The sequence below is a fragment of the Musca vetustissima genome, unplaced genomic scaffold, assembly GCF_032173495.1.
Source record: "Musca vetustissima isolate MV318-11 ecotype Yass unplaced genomic scaffold, APGP_CSIRO_Mvet_v1 utg30844, whole genome shotgun sequence".
Lineage (NCBI taxonomy): Eukaryota > Metazoa > Arthropoda > Insecta > Diptera > Muscidae > Musca > Musca vetustissima.
Window position 1 is genome coordinate 22849 of NW_026874528.1, and position 20080 is coordinate 42928.

Here is a 20080-nt window from a genome sequence, read left to right on the forward strand (position 1 = left end):
ATCTCCCAAAACTTACAAATTAATTCTTCACATTTCACCGCAACTAAACATCCAAAGATGAGACATATAAATGTCAACAATTGTCTATATCCCATTGCGATTTTTATTAATTTCAATTTCTAGATTTTTTTCGCTGATTTAAAAAATTAAAATCTTCCGCAATATCTACGAACCGTACGTTTTGATTACTGTTTTTCAACTGACAAAGAAACTGATAATAAGCCGGTTTCTTCTTTTGTGTAGTTGGTGTATAAAAAAAACAATAAAGACAAGACAAGCAGACGCTCTAGTGTCTGCTTATGGTCAAACGGCAGCTACTGGATTGATGCACAATATGAACGGTAGAGATGGTACGTCGTAATGTATTAAACGTAGCAAACGAAACGTACACTAAAATAATGCTTCGATGAACAATTATAGCTTCGTCGACCTTAACAATATGAGATTTTCAAATAAGAAGACCCCTTGCGATAAAAAGATCACAAAGTTTTCTAATAAGAAGTTCTTAAAGTATTCTAAAAAGATCTGGAAGTCTTTTAAAAAGAAAGTCTATAAATCGTCTAATAAGAATATATCAAAGACTTATAATAAAAAGACAGATCTAAAAAACTTCTACAGGTCTTCTAATAAGTCCAATTTGTCTTCTTCATAGTAAGAAGACGTACGTGTCCTAATATAGGTCTTATAATTAGAGAACCAATATGTCTGGTTCTCTAATTAGAAGACCTATTGGTAATCAAAGAAGAAGACCTATCGGTCTTCTAATAAGAAAACCTTTTGGCCTGCTAATAAATATACTTATCATCTGAACATATATTAGGATTCTAAGAATGAGACCTTCTAACAAGAGAACAATTTGATGTTCTTATGTGGTCTCTTACTCTTCGTTTAATAACTCGACATATTGGCCTATTTTTATAACCTATTTTTATAATGAGAATGATTGAATAATGGTCGTCTATAAGCAATAGGTCTTCCAGTAAGAAGACCTATTGGTATTCCAATAAGAACACCTATTAGTATACTAATAATACACTTGTTCTAATAAGAAGTCCTCATGCCATTCTAATAAGAAAAAAATCTTCTGGTTCAACATTCGCGATTTTAGTGACAAAATGAAAATTTTCATACGTAATCTCCAATTTGGATTAAGATTTCCATAGGAAATCTTCAATTCAGCCCCAGCTGAATCAACTCAGCCCAGCTGAATTAAGTTTTTCATAGGTAATCTTCACATTCAACCCCAATTGAAATAAGATTTCCATAGGCAATCTTCAATTCAGCCCGGCTGAAATAAGATTTCCATAGGTAAGCTTCAATTCGGCCCGGCTGGATTAAAATTTCCATAGGTAAGCTTCAATTCAACCCCAGCTGAATTAAGATTTTCATAGCTAATCTTCAATTCGGCAGAGCTGAATTAAGATTTCCATAAGTAATCTTCAATTCAGCCCAGTTGAATTAATATTTCCATAGGTAAGCTTCATTTCAGGCCGGCTGAATTAAGATTTCCATAGGTAAGCTTAAATTCAGCCCGGCTGAATTAAGATTTCCATAGGTAAGCTTCAATTCAGCCCAGCAGTATTAAGATTTCCAAAAATAATCTTCAATTCAGCCCATCTAAATTAAGATTTCCATAGGTAGTCTTCAATTCAGCCCAGCTGAATTAAGATTTCCAGAGGTAACCTTCAATTCAGCCTCAGCTGAATTACGATTTCCATAGGTAATCTTCAATTCAGCCTCAGCTGAATTAAGATTTTTATATTGTATAATACATTTTCGACACAAGGTGTGAATATTTCTTCATCAGGTCATTGTCACTCCGCTAGGGGAGGGGTGGGATCTATTATTTGTTTATATAATTAATATATAAATAAACAAAGTCTGCATGTAAGTCTTCTTAGCCATAACTAATAAAAGCTTTCAAATCACGTATCAGTTCCAATGTTGTGGTGACGCTTCACCATTTCGTTGTTGTGTTAATTAATTAATTATGTATGCACGAAGTTTAGTCTGTTCTTTTGCTTGAATAATTTTAGCAGTGGTTTTAAAATAGTTAACTGGTAGCAAATATTCAGATATAAAATTATTTGCAAAATTTTTAATGAAATACATAAATTTACAAATATATATTTGTAATAAAGCAATATTAAAGGAAAAAATTGTGGATACCCTTTACTTTCAGCTCCAAAAATGGGATTACAGCTTCTAATGTTTGAGGTTGACAATTTCTCAGATAACATGATACTGAGACAGGGGCATAGAAAATTGACACCTTGATAATAGGGGTATAGCCCGGGCTTAACAAAAGAATTAGTCGAATTTTGAAATATCGTTGTAGTTTTACAAATGAAATTTTTTCTTATATAACATGTGATTATATATGTGTGTGTGTATTTATAGAAATCGGTTAAGTCTCCGCTAGTTCATACGTCTGTCACCTCAGCCCATTGTGTAAATGCAATAGGACTGTTACAACAATAACAACTTCATTACTTGTTTTTTATTTATTATTATTTTTTTATTTTTCAAATGGTTTATTTATATATATAATGTCAAGATTACATACTCATCTACCTGTATAAAAAATGTTGTTATATAACATCTCTAATCACTCAAAAAATTAATGAACAATAATAATAATAGAACATAAAAAGCCATGGAATATATCTTTTTGTTTTCAGCTAAGTAATATAAAAAAATAATAAACAATAAATTCACAAAGAAATATTTAAAAAAAGTTATACAACTAAAAATAAACAAAAAATTAAAAAAAATAGAGTTTTGTGTACAATAAAATCATAAAATTAGCAAATAAAATCTTTTGAGTCCAAATTCCTTAGAATGGGGTTGAGGGGATTGGTTGTTTGTGTGGTAGAGGATCAGAATTATAATTTCACAATTAATTAATTAATATATCTTTTACATTGTTACAGAGATAGGGATAAAGAGTAAGAAGGGAAGAAGCGGATCAACCGCTAACTTCTAGAATGCAAGCAACACAATATTACTTCTTTGGGATGACGGCTTAACAAAGAGAGAGAAGAGAGTAGAGGGGTGGATGAATTACACAAATAATCTCTTTATTTTGGAGTTTTGTGAGCCTCTTTGCCATCATCAGCATTTTCACCATCACTTTTGTTATTGGGATCCGATTCTTCTTCGGAGTAATCCTCATCGTGAGTATGGGTAACTGTGCGGGGAGTACTTGGCCGGGTGTGGGGTACAGTGACGGTCTGGAAGAAAAGGGGAAGATATTACAAATAAGATAAAAAATAATGTAGACAATCATTTTCAATTAAACCCTAATTCAATCGGGCTTAGCTACACATGTCAATCTATATTCAGCCGTGCTAAATTGAAGATTACCTTAATTCAGCTGGGCTGAATTGAAGATTACCTACGAAAATCTTAATTCAGCTGGGCCGAATTGAAAATTACCTATGGAAACCTAATTCAGCTGGGGCCGAATTGAAGATTACCTATGGAAATCTTAATACAGCTGGGGCTGAATTGAAGATTACCTATGGAAATCTTAATTCAGCTAGGCCGAATTGAAGATTACCTATGGAAATCTTAATTCAGCCGAGCCGGAATGAAGATTACCTATGGAAATCTTAATTCAGCTGAGCCGGAATGAAGATTACTTATGGAAATCTTAATTCAGCTGGGGCTGAATTGCAGATTACCTATGGAAATCTTAATTCAGCTGGGGCTGAATTGCAGATTACCTATGGAAATCTTAATTCAGCTGGGCTGAATTGAAGATTACCTATGGAAATCTTAATTCAGCTGGGCTGAATTGAAGATTACCTATGGAAATCTTAATTCAGCTGGGCTGAATTGAAGATTACCTATGGAAATCTTAATTCAGCTGGGCTGAATTGAAGATTACCTATGGAAATCTTACTTCAGACGGGCCGAATTGAAGATTACCTATGGAAATCTTAATTCAGCCGGGCCGAATTGAATATTACCTATAGAAATCTTAATTCAGCTGGGGCTAAATTATGTAAATCTTAATTCAGCTGGACTGAAGTGAAGATTACCTATGTAAATTATGTAAATTATGTAAATTATGTTAATCTTAATTCAGCTGGACTGAAGTGAAGATTACCTATGTAAATCTTAATTCAGCCGGGCCGAATTGAAGACTACCTATGGAAATGTTACTCCAGCCGGGCCGAATTGAAGATTACCTATGAAAATCTTAATTCAGCTGGGCTGAATTGAAGATTACCTAGGAATGTTTAAACTTAACCCGGCTGAATTGATGATTGTCGTTTTAAATCTAGGATTTTATTAATTACCTTTTCCTCTGTTGTAGATGTTGTGGTTGCCGCAGGTTCAGTAACTTCCTTGGTCTCCTCCTTGGCCGCAGGGACTCCATTATCAGTGGCAACATGACTACCACTGGCTGTTGTAATTTCCGATTTAGTTGGTCTGGCTCGTTGTATCATGGGCGCCTCAATTTGATAGCGTTGCTCATGGGCAACAGTAGACTCATGAGGCAATAACATAGCCGGGGCACGGAACATATAGGAGAATGGATAATAGATGAAATTCAAGAATGTTGCCGCATACAAATCCGCATATCTGACCACCTGACTGGAAAAGAATGTCTGACGTGAACCAGAACGGAAGAGCGATCCCATCATACCATAGGCCATGTCCATTTTGTGGGTAACATCACGAATGGAGGCGCGCAGTTTGGAAATATCCGGCTTTTCTTTGTTGCTGGAGTCGAGATTTCTGGAAACCACAAAAATTCGTAAAATTAATAATCCGATCTCATCCAGCGATTAAGTTCAGGTTTACTTACTTATACATCTCTCCCAATTGACAATCGAGTTGCTGCAACTCAGCAAAGAATTGACACTTATCGGTCCACACATGCAACTCCTGTACCAATTCGGGCACCACCAAGAATGTACGCCAGCCACGAATTTTCTTCGATTTCAAAATATCACCGAAAATGTGATCACCAATATAGAGAACATCCTTACCCTTGGCATTGATGAAATTGGTGAATACCTCACAGGAGCCACCGGAATATACTTGGCCAGGCTGCAAAGGACCCATGTGGGTACCAATTTTCAATGCTCCCGTTTCAGTATCAACCTGCCGGAGAATGGTACCCTCACCAAAGAACAATGGTTTACGAGCATCAACAACAATGACATCAAAATAAGTTTTCCAATCACGATGAGGCTCATCGGGTTTGGCACCATGTGGGAAATCGAAAATGTAGGTCATAATTTTGTTACTGAAATTGTAGTCGCTGTTTGTCAGCAAGAAGACCTTGGCACCAGATTCGCGTATGCGGGCCAAAACCATTGGTAGACGGGGATCCTTTTTGACATAATAATCTAGGTTCTGTAATAAATGGGAAATAGAGAGGGGTGTTAATATAAGAGTAACATTTTAATGTTTTTAAAGAGAGAAAGCTTACCTCAACGGTCCTTTTCTTTAAATCACCCTGTATGTGTACCCAATCAACGGCTCGGCGTACATCCTGGAATATGGAATTGAAGGACATAAACAATTCACCAGCCTTGACACCAGTGCGATCCCTAGAAAATAAAAAAGAGAATTTTAGAATTTTTAAAACTTTATTCAAAAATTATAAAAATATTAACTCAGCTGGGCAGAATTGCAGATTAATTCAGCCGGGCCGAATTGAAGATTACTTATGGAAATCTTAATTCAGCAGGGCCAAACTGAAAATTACCTATGAAAACCTTAATTCTGCCGGGCCGAATTGAAGACTACCTATGAAAACCTTAATTCTGCCGGGCCGAATTGAAGACTACCTATGGAAATCTTAATTCAGCCGAGCTGAATAAAATATTACATATGGAAATCTTAATACAGCCAGGCTAAATTGAAGATAATCTTAATTCAGTTGAGCTGACTTCAAGATTACCTATGGATATCTTAATTCAGCTGGGCTGAATTGAAGATTACCTATGGAAATCTTAATTCAGCTGGGCTGAATTGAAGATTACATACGGAAATCTTAATTCAGCTGGGCTGAATTGAAGATTACCTATGGAAATCTTAATTCAGCTGGGCTGAATTGAAGATTACCTATGGAAATCTTAATTCAGCTGGGCTGAATTGAAGATTACCTATGGAAATCTTAATTCAGCTGGGCTGAATTGAAGATTACCTATGGAAATCTTAATTCAGCTGGGCTGAATTGAAGATTACCTATGAAAATCTTAATTCAGCTGGGCTGAATTGAAGATTACCTATGGAAATCTTAATTCAGCTGGGCTGAATTGAAGATTACCTATGGAAATCTTAATTCAGCTGGGCTGAATTGATGATTACCTATGGAAATCCTAATTCAGCTGGGCTGAATTGAAGATTACCTATGGAAATCCTAATTCAGCTGGGCTGAATTGAAGATTACCTATGGAAATCTTAATTCAGCCGGGCCGATTTGAAGATTACCTATGGAAATCTTAATTCAGCCGGGCCGAATTGAAGATTACCTATGGAAACGTAATTCAGCGGGAGCTGAATTGAAGATTACCTATGGAAATTATAATTCTGCTGGGCTGAATTAAAGATTACCTATGGAAATCTTAATTTCGGTGGACGGAATGGAAAATTACATATAGAAATGTTAATTTAGCCGGGCCGAGTTGAAGATTACCTATGGAAATATTAATTCAGACGGGCTGAATTGCAGATTATATATGGAAATCTTAATTCAGCCGTGCTGAATTGAAGATTACCGATAGAAATCTTACTTCAGCCGGCCTGAATTGAAGATTTTCTATGGATATCTTAATACAGTCGGGCTGAATTGAAAATTAAGATTTTCTATGGAAATCATTATTCTGTTAATTACCTATGAAAGCCTTAATTCAGCTGTGCCGAATTAAAGATTATCTATGCAAATTAAAATTAATCTGAGCTGAATTGAGAATTATCTCTGAAAATCTTAATTCAGCCGAGCTGAATTGAAAACATCTTATACAAATTCTTGCTCAACCAGTCTGAATTTAAAAATTATTTATCCTACATCACATTCCACAAACACAAATCTACCTTCACCCATCTTTAATTTCCGTTCCTTTCAGAAAAATAGTTGCCTGCAAATTACAAATTGTTCGTTTTCACTACTTCCTTTAACATGACTTACAATTCTAATTAATTGCCATCAATGGTCCCTTTGTGTGTTGAAATCAGTAAATTTTCTTTACTCACCATGAAATAAAATCTTTCCCTGCCATAACCCCTCATATAATTTTTGAAATTCTTACAAAAACATGAATTTTTCATTTCCTTTCTGTAGACCTTTACAAAGTTATACTGTAACACATTATTAAGAGCTTCCTCCTAACCCCTCACTCACTCGTGTTTACAAATTCCATACCATTCATGAAAATAGACCCCTTTCGGTGAAATTCAATTAGGAACACACGTTTTTTAATCCATTTGAAATCACAAACCAATATTTTTCTTTCGTTAGTTATTATCGATTGTAAGATGAATTTAATGAAAGGTATAAGAAAGGGGAAAGGAAAAAGCTTTTGAAAATCAAGGTCCCCTTGTTGGTAAATACAAAGCTGTTTGGTGTAATAGAAAATTAAGGAAAAAGAGAAAATATCACAATTCATTGAACCCTTGTTGTTGAATCGTCTTTGTCGTCAGCCTCATCGACACTCCTTCATATATAGGATAGTAGATAATATTTAATTTTGAATAGAAACATTGAAAGAATTTGTTATAGCCTTAGTGGAAAACTAAGCAACTAATAGATTTTTCGAATTAATTCCATTTATGTCTACATCATTTACAATTTGATAGAAGGCTTATTTGTTGTCCCTCGTCATATCCATTGTCGTAAATACACCATTGGTCATTATCGATTATTATTGTTATTATTATTGAGAAGTTACCACTATGGACGAACGACATCAGCCTTTATTATTATGATTTTCATTGGATAATTAATGCTGTCCATGACACAATGTCAATATCATTGTCACATTTTCGTATATCCATGGACATTAACACATATTTACATATACATATCAACTACTTATGGCAGGTCAAGAATTATTACTTTGATATGTGTACGTACGACTATACAAAAGGAAGTCGTTAAATTAAGCTTTTCTTTATTTGTTGAATTTACAAATGAAGGTCAATAGGTGGCCATAATCATTATGCCATGAATATCCATTCATCGAAAGGATATGTTTGTATGTGTGTATGTATTATATCCTTTAGATCAACTAATGAGCAATTATGTGTGTGCGTGTGTGTGTGTATAAGATGACAATTTGAAAGAATTATCTTAACATGAGAAAATTACAGATAATTATATGGATCAATTGGTTATTAGGAAATTTGTTCAATTCAAGAAATTCCCACAGGGTTTGATAAATTGCAATAATATGAACAAGGTCAATAGAAAAATTTAATATGAACAAGCAAAAGGGATATTAACATCTATAATAGTGTAACATTGGTTTTCAAAATAGAACAAGAAATATTTTAAAATTTGGAACAAAGAAAATCTTTTTTCGTTAACTAAGTCCACTATTGGAAAATATATATAATGGAATCCCGATAATAACGAATTGTCTAATTTTTGGTAGGGCTAAAATTTTGAATGAGAGTAGTTCAATCGATCCATAGATTGTTAAAAATTATTGTTGTTCTGAAATCATGCCGGTTGGAGTTAATGGATTATAATTACTCAGAATTCATTCAAGTTAATACCATTAAAATATAAAAAAAGAAATTTTTATAAAAACAAGGAAAAAAGTTAAGGCTGTAGCGGCTTGACCGTACCCCTACTCTAAAATCTGTGGGGCCTCTTTTATGGGAGCTACGTCGGACGGGACCGGTCGGACTTAGACTCTGATTAAGAATATATACATTATGGGGTATCTATCGAATATTTCGAAGTGTTGTAAAGTATTAAGTACCGATCAAGAGGTGCGGTATATCTAACCAAGAAAATTGTAAATGTAAGATATTGTGAGTACAATAACATAAAGTGGTCCTATGCCATCATATATCCAGTGTTGCCAAAACTCAATTCAGAAACAAAAAAGGAAAAATCAAAATCCGGACTGGACTGACTATAGGATACTCTTCCCCAATTTGGGTACATACAAGAGATGCTTATAGCATCTTTGGGGGACCATTGAACTGGAATCGGACGAAATTAAATGTGTAAACAACATAGATAATTGAACTAATTTAAAACAACCCACACACATACCGTTAGGAAACCTATGAAAAATTGCATGTCAATTAGGCAAACTTTGGTGTACCATTTGTATAAAATCGAGCACGATTATATATGGGAGTTATATGTAAATCTGGACGTATTTGAGCAACCATTTGGTATGCTGCAATACAGTGCGCTGTCCAAAATTCATCTCGTTCTGGGAAATGCTTATTATTTACGGCGCATTTTGCATGAACCTAGACGAAAGTAGAAATCTGGACCTAATACATTAAATCGATCGAAAATATACAAAGGAGCTATATCTAAGTCTAAACCAATTTCAACAAAACTTCACGTGCGTCAACCTGCCCCAATTTTAAAATGCTGTGCAAAATTTTGTCTCAATCGGACAAACCTTGGCAGTTTGATGTACCATTTACATAAAATCGGACGAAAATATATATGATAGATATATCTAAATCTGAACCGATTCCAACAAAACTTCGCATACATCAATCAGGTCCTAATACAATACGCTGTGCAAAATGTTGTGACACATATTAGAAGTTAGTGCACCATTTACATTGAATCGGACGAATGTATATTTGGGGCTATATATAGATCTGAACTGTTTTTTTATAATTTCAATACGGTCCGTCCTTACGCCAAATATGTGACCTGTTCCATGCTGACAGACCTGCATAAATCGACTCAGAAAGTGATTCTATACATATTCTCAAAATAAACCATGGATCTATCTCGATTCCTTTTGCCTGTTACAAACATATGCACAAAGACTTAATACCCTGTACCACAGAGTGGTGAAGGGTATAAAAATGCTCGATTTTGTTTACAAAAATACTAAAAAGTGTTAAAAATTTAGAAGTGTTAAAATTAACATCTAAGTTGTGAGGGTATTATAAGTTATTGTGGTCCAAGAGATTGTAACGTCCCGGAATATTGGTCCTAGACCTATTTTTCGGTATACATATGTGTGTCCGTCGTCTGTTCATTAACAAAGTAACGGTCACAGTTTTGAGCCAGTCAAATAAACATTTTATGTCGTATACATTTATTCCTGAAGCTCAGAGACCGGACGTGGGAGATATACATAAATATTTATATACGTATACGTATTCTAATACTGTTTGGTATTATCATTCACTAGAAGGTAGAAATGTTGCTCTGATAGCTATTAAATTTTGCATATAGTTCCAATTATGGTGAAGTGTGGAAACTAAAGTTTAAATAAGTTATTCGAGTTTCAAATTGAAAATCCATGAAACCACGTTTTTCTCTATATTTACCGTTATACAATTAATTTTCGAAGTGACCCAGAAAAACCAAAGGTATTTTCGTGGTCCAGGGACTCCAACTAAACAGAATTGGTACATTAGAACCCCTGACAAATTTTCGTGTCACACAGTGTAATTGTGTTATCAGTACTTACTCTGTATATTCCGAACTATTTGTAAAGAAATCCACCAGACAGGCCAACAAATAAGTTTCCGGTAAATTGAAAAGTGTATTCAGCACATATACTCTTGATTCGTCTAATTTTAAGAACTTATTTGGATACAATTCATAGACTTGAGAACTGAAAACAAAAGAAATTTACATTAATATTTAGAAATATTCAAAGAAAAATATATAGATTTTTATTGTCAAACTTACTGCTTTAAAAATTCAAAACCATGAACGCACACCAATATATTACCATAGGCATCCACTTTCAAGAGATTACCATATAGAGTATCAAACCACAAACCACGAATGGGGAATGATGGATCATATTCGAATTGCATTATCTCTTTGGGATAGCCCATGCTAACCAGACGCTCCTTGACCAAATCAAATCCCAGTTGTTCATATTGTGGCGATTTGTATTCTAGAAAGGATAAAAAATATTTATTTATTGAAATAAAATTAAGGAATGATTTATTTTACTAATCTTACCGGCCAATGTGTAATCCATATCGAAACCATAGAATTTAATATTTTCCAAATGCAAGGATCTGTTGACAAAAATTCTGCAAAGAGAAAGAAAAGGAAAACATGGATTAGTATGATATCAATGGAAAAGTTATCTAATTTAGAATTATTATGTTCGTATAATTTTTATATACAATTTATTACTTGAAGAAGAGGGTCTTTTAAAAATTAAACATACACTAGCATAAAATCGAAAATTCATGTAAGATTATATTGTCATATTAAGGGGTTTTTTAATTTAAGAAGTTTTATAGTCAGGAATCTATAAAAAATATGAATGTCCAGATATACTGAGGGCAGTATTATTAGGTTTTTAATTCCAAAACACGCGAAGCTCTATAAAAATAGTAATAAATTGTTTTTTATGATAGATTTAGAAAAACGATAGTGGAGTTTACGATCCGAAACGACCGGAATATTACTCGTCCCTCGACAGTAATCTCAGCCCACTTTGTTAAGACGTTATAACAACATCTATAAAGCTGCGATATAAATATGAAGTATATTCAGTATCAACGGGAGTGGTATGGGACACAATCCTGAGGGTGACCTGAGGTGATATTCGACGTACACATCTAAGTGCCTTTCAGGTTTAGCATTACAAAGTCGAAGGTAAGAAGCTACAATTGTATTGATAAGTTGCAATAAAAGAAAATGACTTTAATATCTGATACATAAATAAGGGGGTAAAGATTAAGATTCTCCAGACCAGTGATATTTTGAACCTTTGGGGAACCTTTCGGATCCTCACACCCTTGATTGATTATACACTTTTAATTTCTATAATAGCTATTGTCATTGTGGTGAATTTTCTTATAATTAAAATATATAAATGTAAAGCATACTTTCAGGCGCTTTTGGATTTGCTTTGCACAGGGTGGACAAATTATTCATTTTTATAGAGGAAATAAAAAAAATCATGATTTTGAATCTTGACATGGATTAAAATTTAGAACTCATTTAGATTTCATGTTGAAAAATTAAAAAAATAATCAATTAATTTTCAATGACCTAAATTATCCAAACTCAGAAAAAATTGCTTAGAAAAAATTGATTACCAAAGCTATATTATGTCTGAAGAAGGGTTACATCGATCGACTTCATCTGGTACCTCCCCAATCCGGATTTATTCAAACTTTGCACAATATGCTACTTAAAACTAGAAGTAATTTGTGCGAAAGTTTTTTTTAATCGTAAGGAGCATTCTCGATTTAAAGGGTAATTTAAAGGAAACTTTCAATTTTAAATCGGAAGGAACATTCTCGGGTTAAAGGGAAATTTAAAGGAAACTTTCGATTTTCTGCACAAATTCGTACAAAACCCTGAAGGAACATTCGAAAATAGGAACGTTTTCGAATACTTTTTCAGAAATTCTAAAAAAAATCTGAATATTATAGTTTGTTTTATTCGATTCAGATTTAGCAATGCCCATCCGTCTTTTGAAGTCAATATAGAGCTCACAATATTTAAGATAGAGATTTGAAATATGCACTACTCATAAAATGCTTGGAATTAAAAATGTGATTTATCCATACACGATTTGGTGTAATGATTACACATAACATTCTATATTTTAAGCACGGTTTCAATTGAATTGGTTATAATTTGGTATTTTGGGTTCTCATTGAGTAGAAAATCTTTCTACCAAAAATGAACAATATTGGACGAACGGTGTCTACTAAATTTCAATATTCGCTTTTCAACCACACTCAGGGATTATGTCTTTGTGCATATGTTTGTAACAGGCAAAAGGAAGTGAGATAGACACATGGTTCCTTTTGCGAATGTGCATAGAATCGCTTTCTAAGTCGATTTATGCAAGTCTGCTCGTCTGTCGATGTTGAATTGTTAAACAAAGTACAGATCGCATTTATGATCCGAATTGGATGAAATTTGACACAGCTCATTTATTTGGCCCAAGGTCGAACCCTATTGAGAAAATCGGTTCACAGTTATATATAGCTCCCATATATATTCTAGTCCGATTTGTAGTAAATGGTGCAACAAAGTCCCTATATATATTTCGATTTGCATAAAATTTTGCATAGACTACTGAATTAGGCCCAGAATGAAGTGTACTAAGTTTATATATCTTTCGATTTGCACGAAATTTGGCATATCGTACTGAATTGAGTCTAGAATGGTGTGTACTAAATTTCGTGAAAATCGGTTCAAATTGAGATATAGGTCCCATATATACTTTCGTCCGATTTAATGTAAATAGTGTACCAAATTCCCTACATATCTTTGGATTTGTCCGAAATTTGTCTAGAATTGTGTGTGCTAAATTTCGTCAAAATCGGTTCAGATGTAGATACAGCTCCCACATATATTTTTGTCTGATTTTATGTAAATAGTGTACAAAAGCTGATATATTTCGATGTGGACGAAATTTGGCATAGCGTACTGAATTAAGTCTAGAATGATGTGTGCTAAATTTCGTGAAAATCGGTTCAGATTAAGATATAGCTATCATATGTCTATTCTTCCGATTTTATATAAATAGTGCAGTAAAGACCCAAGGTTTCTCCGATTGACACCCAATTTTATACAATTTACTGAAGTTAATTGAAATTAATCTCTGTCTGGCAAGTTTCGTTGAAATCGGTTCATATGTTTGCGTCCGAATTGAGGTAAATGGTTCACCAAAGTTTTAATGTTAGTCCGATTGACACGAACGTCGCGAAATTTTATATAGAGAAAGGGATTGGGCTAAAGAATAAGCATGCCTGTTTTGATAAAGATTGGTCAATGTTTAGCGGGTCAAATGGACCCTGACTTTTGTGTGAACAATTACAAAATTTGTATTCTATGGCCCCCTCCCTAAAGGACATAGACCAGAGAAGTTGACAGTATATCCAAGAGGAGTGGTTGACATTTTAATTGATACCAATTAAGGGATGAAATGGACCAAATACTTAATTTTTATCGGTTTTTCTGGTCGCTCTAGAGGCCGCAATTATGACCCAAGCATCGCGAATTTTTACATAGAGAAGGGAATCGGGCCAAAGAATAAGCATGCCTGTTTTGATAAGGATCGGTCAATATTTAGCTGGTCAAATGGACCCTGACTTTTGTGTGAAAAATTACAAAATTTGTATTCTATAGCGTATAGATTTACCCCTGAAGGACATAGACCCGAAAAGTTGTTGGTAGATCCAAGGGCAGTGGTTGACCTTTTAATTGATACCAATTATCTGGTCGTATGTACACAGATGTGGGAGTTACACTTAAATATTTACAGGTGCTTATGTATTCAGATATTATTTAGTAACCCTTTACCACACTAGTGGGCGGAAATATAGCGCTGATCGCTTTAAAATGTTCCATGAAGTTCCAGTTATGGTCAAGGGTAACGTCTACAATTTTCGGTGACAATCAGATAATTATATTGTGATGAAGTGGACCGAAAACTTAATTTTTTGTGTTTTTTCGAGTCGATCTATAGACTCCAATGGATATAAGATCACAACACAAGGGAAGGTAATGTGGACAAAATTAGAAGGGCTGTACTGAACATTAGTAATAATTGTCGGCCTCTAGTTGGTCCAGATGGTGCAAAAATCGCGAAATATTGCCTATGCTCAGAATATAGATCCACAGAAAGTTAGTTTTTCGTGGAAGTTGTGTAGGGTATCATATGGTCGGCCCAGTCGGGCTCCGCTCACTGGTTTTTGTATATTGATTAGATTTGCGTTTCGGAAATTTTTAAATTATTTAATTAGTTTTAATATTAAAAATGTAATAGAACAGCCCAAATACTCATTTTGGTATTGTCTCCAGAACACCCAATTTTTAGTATTTTGAAGATTTAAGACCAATTTTCTCACCAAAAAGTCTGTATTATATTTCGCTTTTGTCTGGCAGCAATTTAGGTGACATAGCACCTACACGAACCAGGTCCGATCGATTTTAGGTATTGTGGAGGGTATAAACAAGCTGAAATCGGTCGATCTTTTCCATCCCCTCCCACCATAACCCTATCGTAGTCCTTTTTTAGATTTTTTAAAATCTTAAATCTAAATCTTTTTAAATCTTATTCAATAAATTCCCCGAGGTGTTTGTATAAATATATATTTTTGACTATGTATGTCACCCCTTTTCAAAATATTTAATATTCCTCCCCCTCCCCACTTACAATCCATTTACCCTTTTTATATTCAAATGAGATTGCGAATATTTAACTTGTTATTATTATTCATAATCTGAAAAACAACAGCATTTTCATTTCATTTTGATTTATTCTTATCTTGATATTTGTTTGTGATTACCGTAAAGGTTATCTACGCAGAGCGATGAACGAACAGCAATAGCACAGATAATAGAGTTTGTAATCGAGCATAGCAGAAAAAAATAAAATAATAATAAATAAACTAATTGCAAATATTTGTATAATTATTATTTTTTGGTGAATACACAATATTGCGGCGTATTAACATGATTTTCTAATTTACGGAGGAAGATAGCGGGACAAAGAGTGAATGTGAAATTAAAAAAATAAATAAATATAAATTAGGTTTGCGGATTGAAATTATTTTTTGGATTTCGGGATGCACTTCAAGAAGTGGATATTTTGGCGGATCAAATCAAATCGTTCAAATATCGAAAGTCACCAAAACGGCAGCCGCCTGCCGTTTCTTCACTACCAGTTATGACAATGGTGTATGCAAATTGTAACTTATCTCAATTAACCATAGAAAATAATATCCTACCCCCTAGCCTGCCTGTGCACATAACTGCAGCATTTTATTCAAAATGTTAAGATTTATACATATGACTTCTTGGAGCATTGCCATCTCACATATCTCCTGCCAATGTTTCTACCATAAAATCCAGGCCAAATGCAGTCAAGTCAGTAATCAGTAGTGTAGTTGATTTGTTACCATCACCGCTACCACCAACAGTTAAGAAAATCATTACAGATGAATAAAAAAGTTCACATCGTTTCTGTGGTTGACCTCATTTATAAACATACGAGTATAACCCGACCACATAGCGAGAGGAATGGTATAACTCACACACATGCACTCACAGACAAATAATATAAAACAAATATACCACACATTTATTGTAGCGTTGAATGAAAAAAAATCCTGCAGCTTGTGAACAAAAACCAATAAGGAAAGTAGTAAAATCGGGGGACGGGGCCGACTATATGATACCCTTCACCACAGATTAAACCTAACAGACGTCGCATTTTTAAAGGACCAGTAAAATGAAATTGGATCAATAAACATGTCATTCTGCAACCGATACTAAATTTTTCATTTGGTCAGATATAGAAGCTATATCTAAATCTGAACCGATTTCAGGAAACTTAACACACATCATTCTATACATAATTCATTACGCTGTCCCACATTTCGTGCAAATCGAAATATATATAGGGACTATGGTGGACCATTTACATTAAATCGGACGAAAATATATATGGGAGCTACATCTAAATCTGAACCGATTTTCAGGAAATTTAACACACATCATTCTATACCTAATTCATTACGCCGTGCCAAATTTCGTGCAAATCCAAAGATATATAGGGACTTTGGAGCACCATTTACATTAAATCGGACGAAAATATATATGGGAGCTATATCTAAATCTGAACCGATTTTCAGGAAATTTAACACACATCATTCTATACCTAATTCATTACGCTGTGCCAAATTTCATGCAAATCGATATATATGTAGGGACTTTGGTGCACCAAATACATTAAATTGGACGAAAATATATATCGGAGCTATATCTAAATCTGAACCGATTTTTCTCAATTTCAATAGGGTTCGTCCTTGGGCCAAATAAGTGACCTGTGCCAAATTTCTTCCAAATCGGATCATAAATGCGACCTGGACGGACATGCGTAAATCGATTTAGAAAGTGATTCTATGCATATTTTCAAAAGGAACCATGTGTCTATCTCGTTTCCTTTTGCCTGTTACAAAAATATGCACAAAGACATAATACCCTGTACCACAGTGTGGTGAAGGGTATAACAATCCAGTACACAGCATACAATACCCTGTGTGATACCATCATCATACGAATCCACCAGCAGCATTGTAAATCTATAAAAGATTTTACAAAGCTTTATACCACAGAATAAAACAGAAAGAAGTACACAGAGGACTTTTTTGGAAAACATTTGGTTTACATGAGTAAACCCGAGTAATACATCAGGGGGCTAGCTGCCTCCCAAGCAACCATGCTGTGAGTTAAACAGAAGTTGAAACAAGGACTCATCACATACACACAGACATTTATGAATTCGACAAGTAACAAGGATAACAATAGTAGTATATTATTCCCCTCCTTCCCCATTGTCGATCTATATCCTCAACAACAATACTCAGTAATTTTGAAATTTACTTTGATTTTGAGAAAAAAGAAACAATTCGTTATTAGAATGAATGAATGTTAGAGAGCATAGCAATGGTATTTTATAAATTGGGTTAAAAGGTTAATTCGACACTGGATACTCAATGAGGGGTCAAAAAGTAACATTTTTCAATAAAAGAAAAAAAAAACGAATACAAAGCAAGCGTAGATTTTTTAAATAATTTTTTCAAAAATTTTTTAAGGACAATAGAAGGCGTAGAGGATGATAAATACCAAGCAGCGGCTCTGATTGGCTTTAACATGGCGAAGTCCAGGCTTATCCTTCATCTCAATTGTGGACACTGACCTCCTCGTGGTGGCACCTGTGGTAGCTATTTTCATCACCCGATGAAATAGTGAGCTAATATGTGCCGCGAGTTCACACATAAGAACTAAAAAAATGGGTTGAGGCGTCGGGTTTGTTGACCACACTCGGAAAACCGAACCTAAGAAAACCAAACCCACTTAATGTTGACGACCCCCGCAAACGTATAAAGGACCACGATCTGCGAATCTGCACTTGGAATGTGCGCACGTTGTACAGAAAAGGCGCAGTGTTCGCATTGGCGGATGCACTCAAGAAGTACAAAGCCGATATTATTGCCTTACAGGAAATGCGATGGAATGGGACTAGCGTAAGTAAATCAGATGATTACACCCTGTATTATAGCTGTCATGAAACGAGACATGAATTTGGCTACGGATTTATGGTTAACAGGAGAATAAAAGACCTCGTCTCCAGATTCACCCCAGTAGATGAGCGAATTGCTATTATCTGTATAAAAGCGAAGTTCTTCTACATCAGTCTCATTTGCGTCCATGCTCCGACGGAAGGTAAAGATGAACAGACCAAAGACATATTTTATGAGCGCCTAGAAACAGCATATGATTGCTGCCCTGGTCATGACTTTAGAATTCTGCTAGGAGATTTTAATGCAAAAATCGGAAGGGAAAATATTTTTGGTCCCACCGTCGGAAAATTTAGCCTCCATGAAGAAACATCAGACAACGGCATGAGATTGATTGACTTCGCGGAAGCAAAAAACATGGTAGTTAGCAGCACCAGATTCAAGCATCTCGATATACTCAAGGTCACTTGGATTTCTCCCGATCGAACAACGAGAGATCAAATCGATCATGTTGTGATAGACGGAAGGCATTCATCTAGTGTATTGGACGTTCGATCGATCCGAGGAGGGAATATCGATTCGGACCACTAACTTGTAGCAGCCAAGGTTCGCACTCGTCTTAATGTAGCAGCAAAGGTGAGATCTAATGTAACGTGGAAATTTGACGTCGAAAAGCTGCAATCACAACAGATAGCAGAAGCCTGCTCAGCTCAACCTACCCAACTGCTTGACGAAAGCACTTCTTGTCCCAATAATAGTATATAAGCACAGTGACAGAGAGAATTGCCTACTCCCTACAAACTGCAGCAAAAGCAACACTTGGGTACCAAAGACCACCATCAAGAAATACGTGGTACGATCAGGAGTGTCGTAATGCTACTGATATGAAAAAAACGCAGCGTACAGGGCAACCCTGTAGACAGTAGCAACAGGTAATGTGATGGAGAATTATCGGGAGAAAAGGAGAGAGAATAAACGTATTTTCAGAAAAAAAGAAGAAAGAACAAGAATAACGTGAGCGTGAGCAAATCGAGATGTACAGAAGTCAGAATGAAGTCCGAAAATTTTACCAACGGGTAAAACACCAAACCGAAGGCTTTGGTGCAGGAAATTCTCCTATAGAGATGAATAAGGAAACCTGGTGACAGATACAGACAGCGTGATGAGGATCTGGAAGGAGCATTTTGAAAAACATCTAGTTTAAAAGAATAATAAAGCAGCAGGAGCTGATGGGTTACCAGCCGAACTATTTAAGACTGGTGGCCAGATGCTGGTCAGGTGCATGCACCAGCTGATTAGTACAATTTGGATAGTGGAAAGCATGCCCAATGATTGGAACCTCAGCATCCTGTGTCCCGTGCACAAAAAAGGAGACAAGACGATATGTGTCAACTATAGAGGAGTCTCCTTCCTATCGCATACAAAGTTCTATCCAGCTTACTGTGTGAACGGCACAAAATCATCAGTTAAAGTCGGAAAGGACCTCACGGAGCGTTTTAATACCGAACGAGGATTCAGACAAGGTGGCAGTCTGTCACCATACGAGATGCAAAGGTGAACAGAAATCGCAATCTGTACACCAAACAACACATGTTACTAGCCTACGACGATGACATCGACATAATAAGTCGAACACTGAGAGCGGTAACAGCCACCTTTGAACAAATTGAGAAGGAGTCTGCCCAAAAGGGGTCTGGCAGTAAACGGCGAGAAGACCAAGCTGATGGTATCAACGCGCAAGACGTCCAGTAGACTCGGACCAACTGTGGAACTTGAGAGCTATAGCTTCGAGGTAGTCAAAGATTTTATATACCAAGGTACCGCCATGAACAAAACGAATGACATCAGTTTTGAAATTCGGAGAAGGATAGTGATGGCCAAC

The 20080-nt window shown here is 35.2% G+C and overlaps 1 protein-coding gene across 3 annotated transcripts in view; it reads right to left on the reverse strand.

Annotated features, from left to right (window-relative positions):
• Window positions 1–3072: 3072 nt before the first annotated feature.
• Window positions 3073–20080, reverse strand: part of LOC133334261 (cytosolic purine 5'-nucleotidase-like) — a 114342-nt gene continuing 97334 nt past the window's right edge. For all 3 annotated transcript variants that reach the window (XM_061542554.1, XM_061542561.1, XM_061542568.1), the window contains 7 exons: window positions 11156–11229; window positions 10874–11087; window positions 10650–10796; window positions 5450–5570; window positions 4820–5373; window positions 4308–4749; window positions 3073–3233 (listed from right to left, as the gene is read on the reverse strand). In XM_061542554.1, the coding sequence (XP_061398538.1) occupies window positions 3081–3233; window positions 4308–4749; window positions 4820–5373; window positions 5450–5570; window positions 10650–10796; window positions 10874–11087; window positions 11156–11229 (1705 nt within the window). In that variant the 3' untranslated portion in view covers window positions 3073–3080. The remainder of the gene's footprint in view (window positions 3234–4307; window positions 4750–4819; window positions 5374–5449; window positions 5571–10649; window positions 10797–10873; window positions 11088–11155; window positions 11230–20080) is intronic.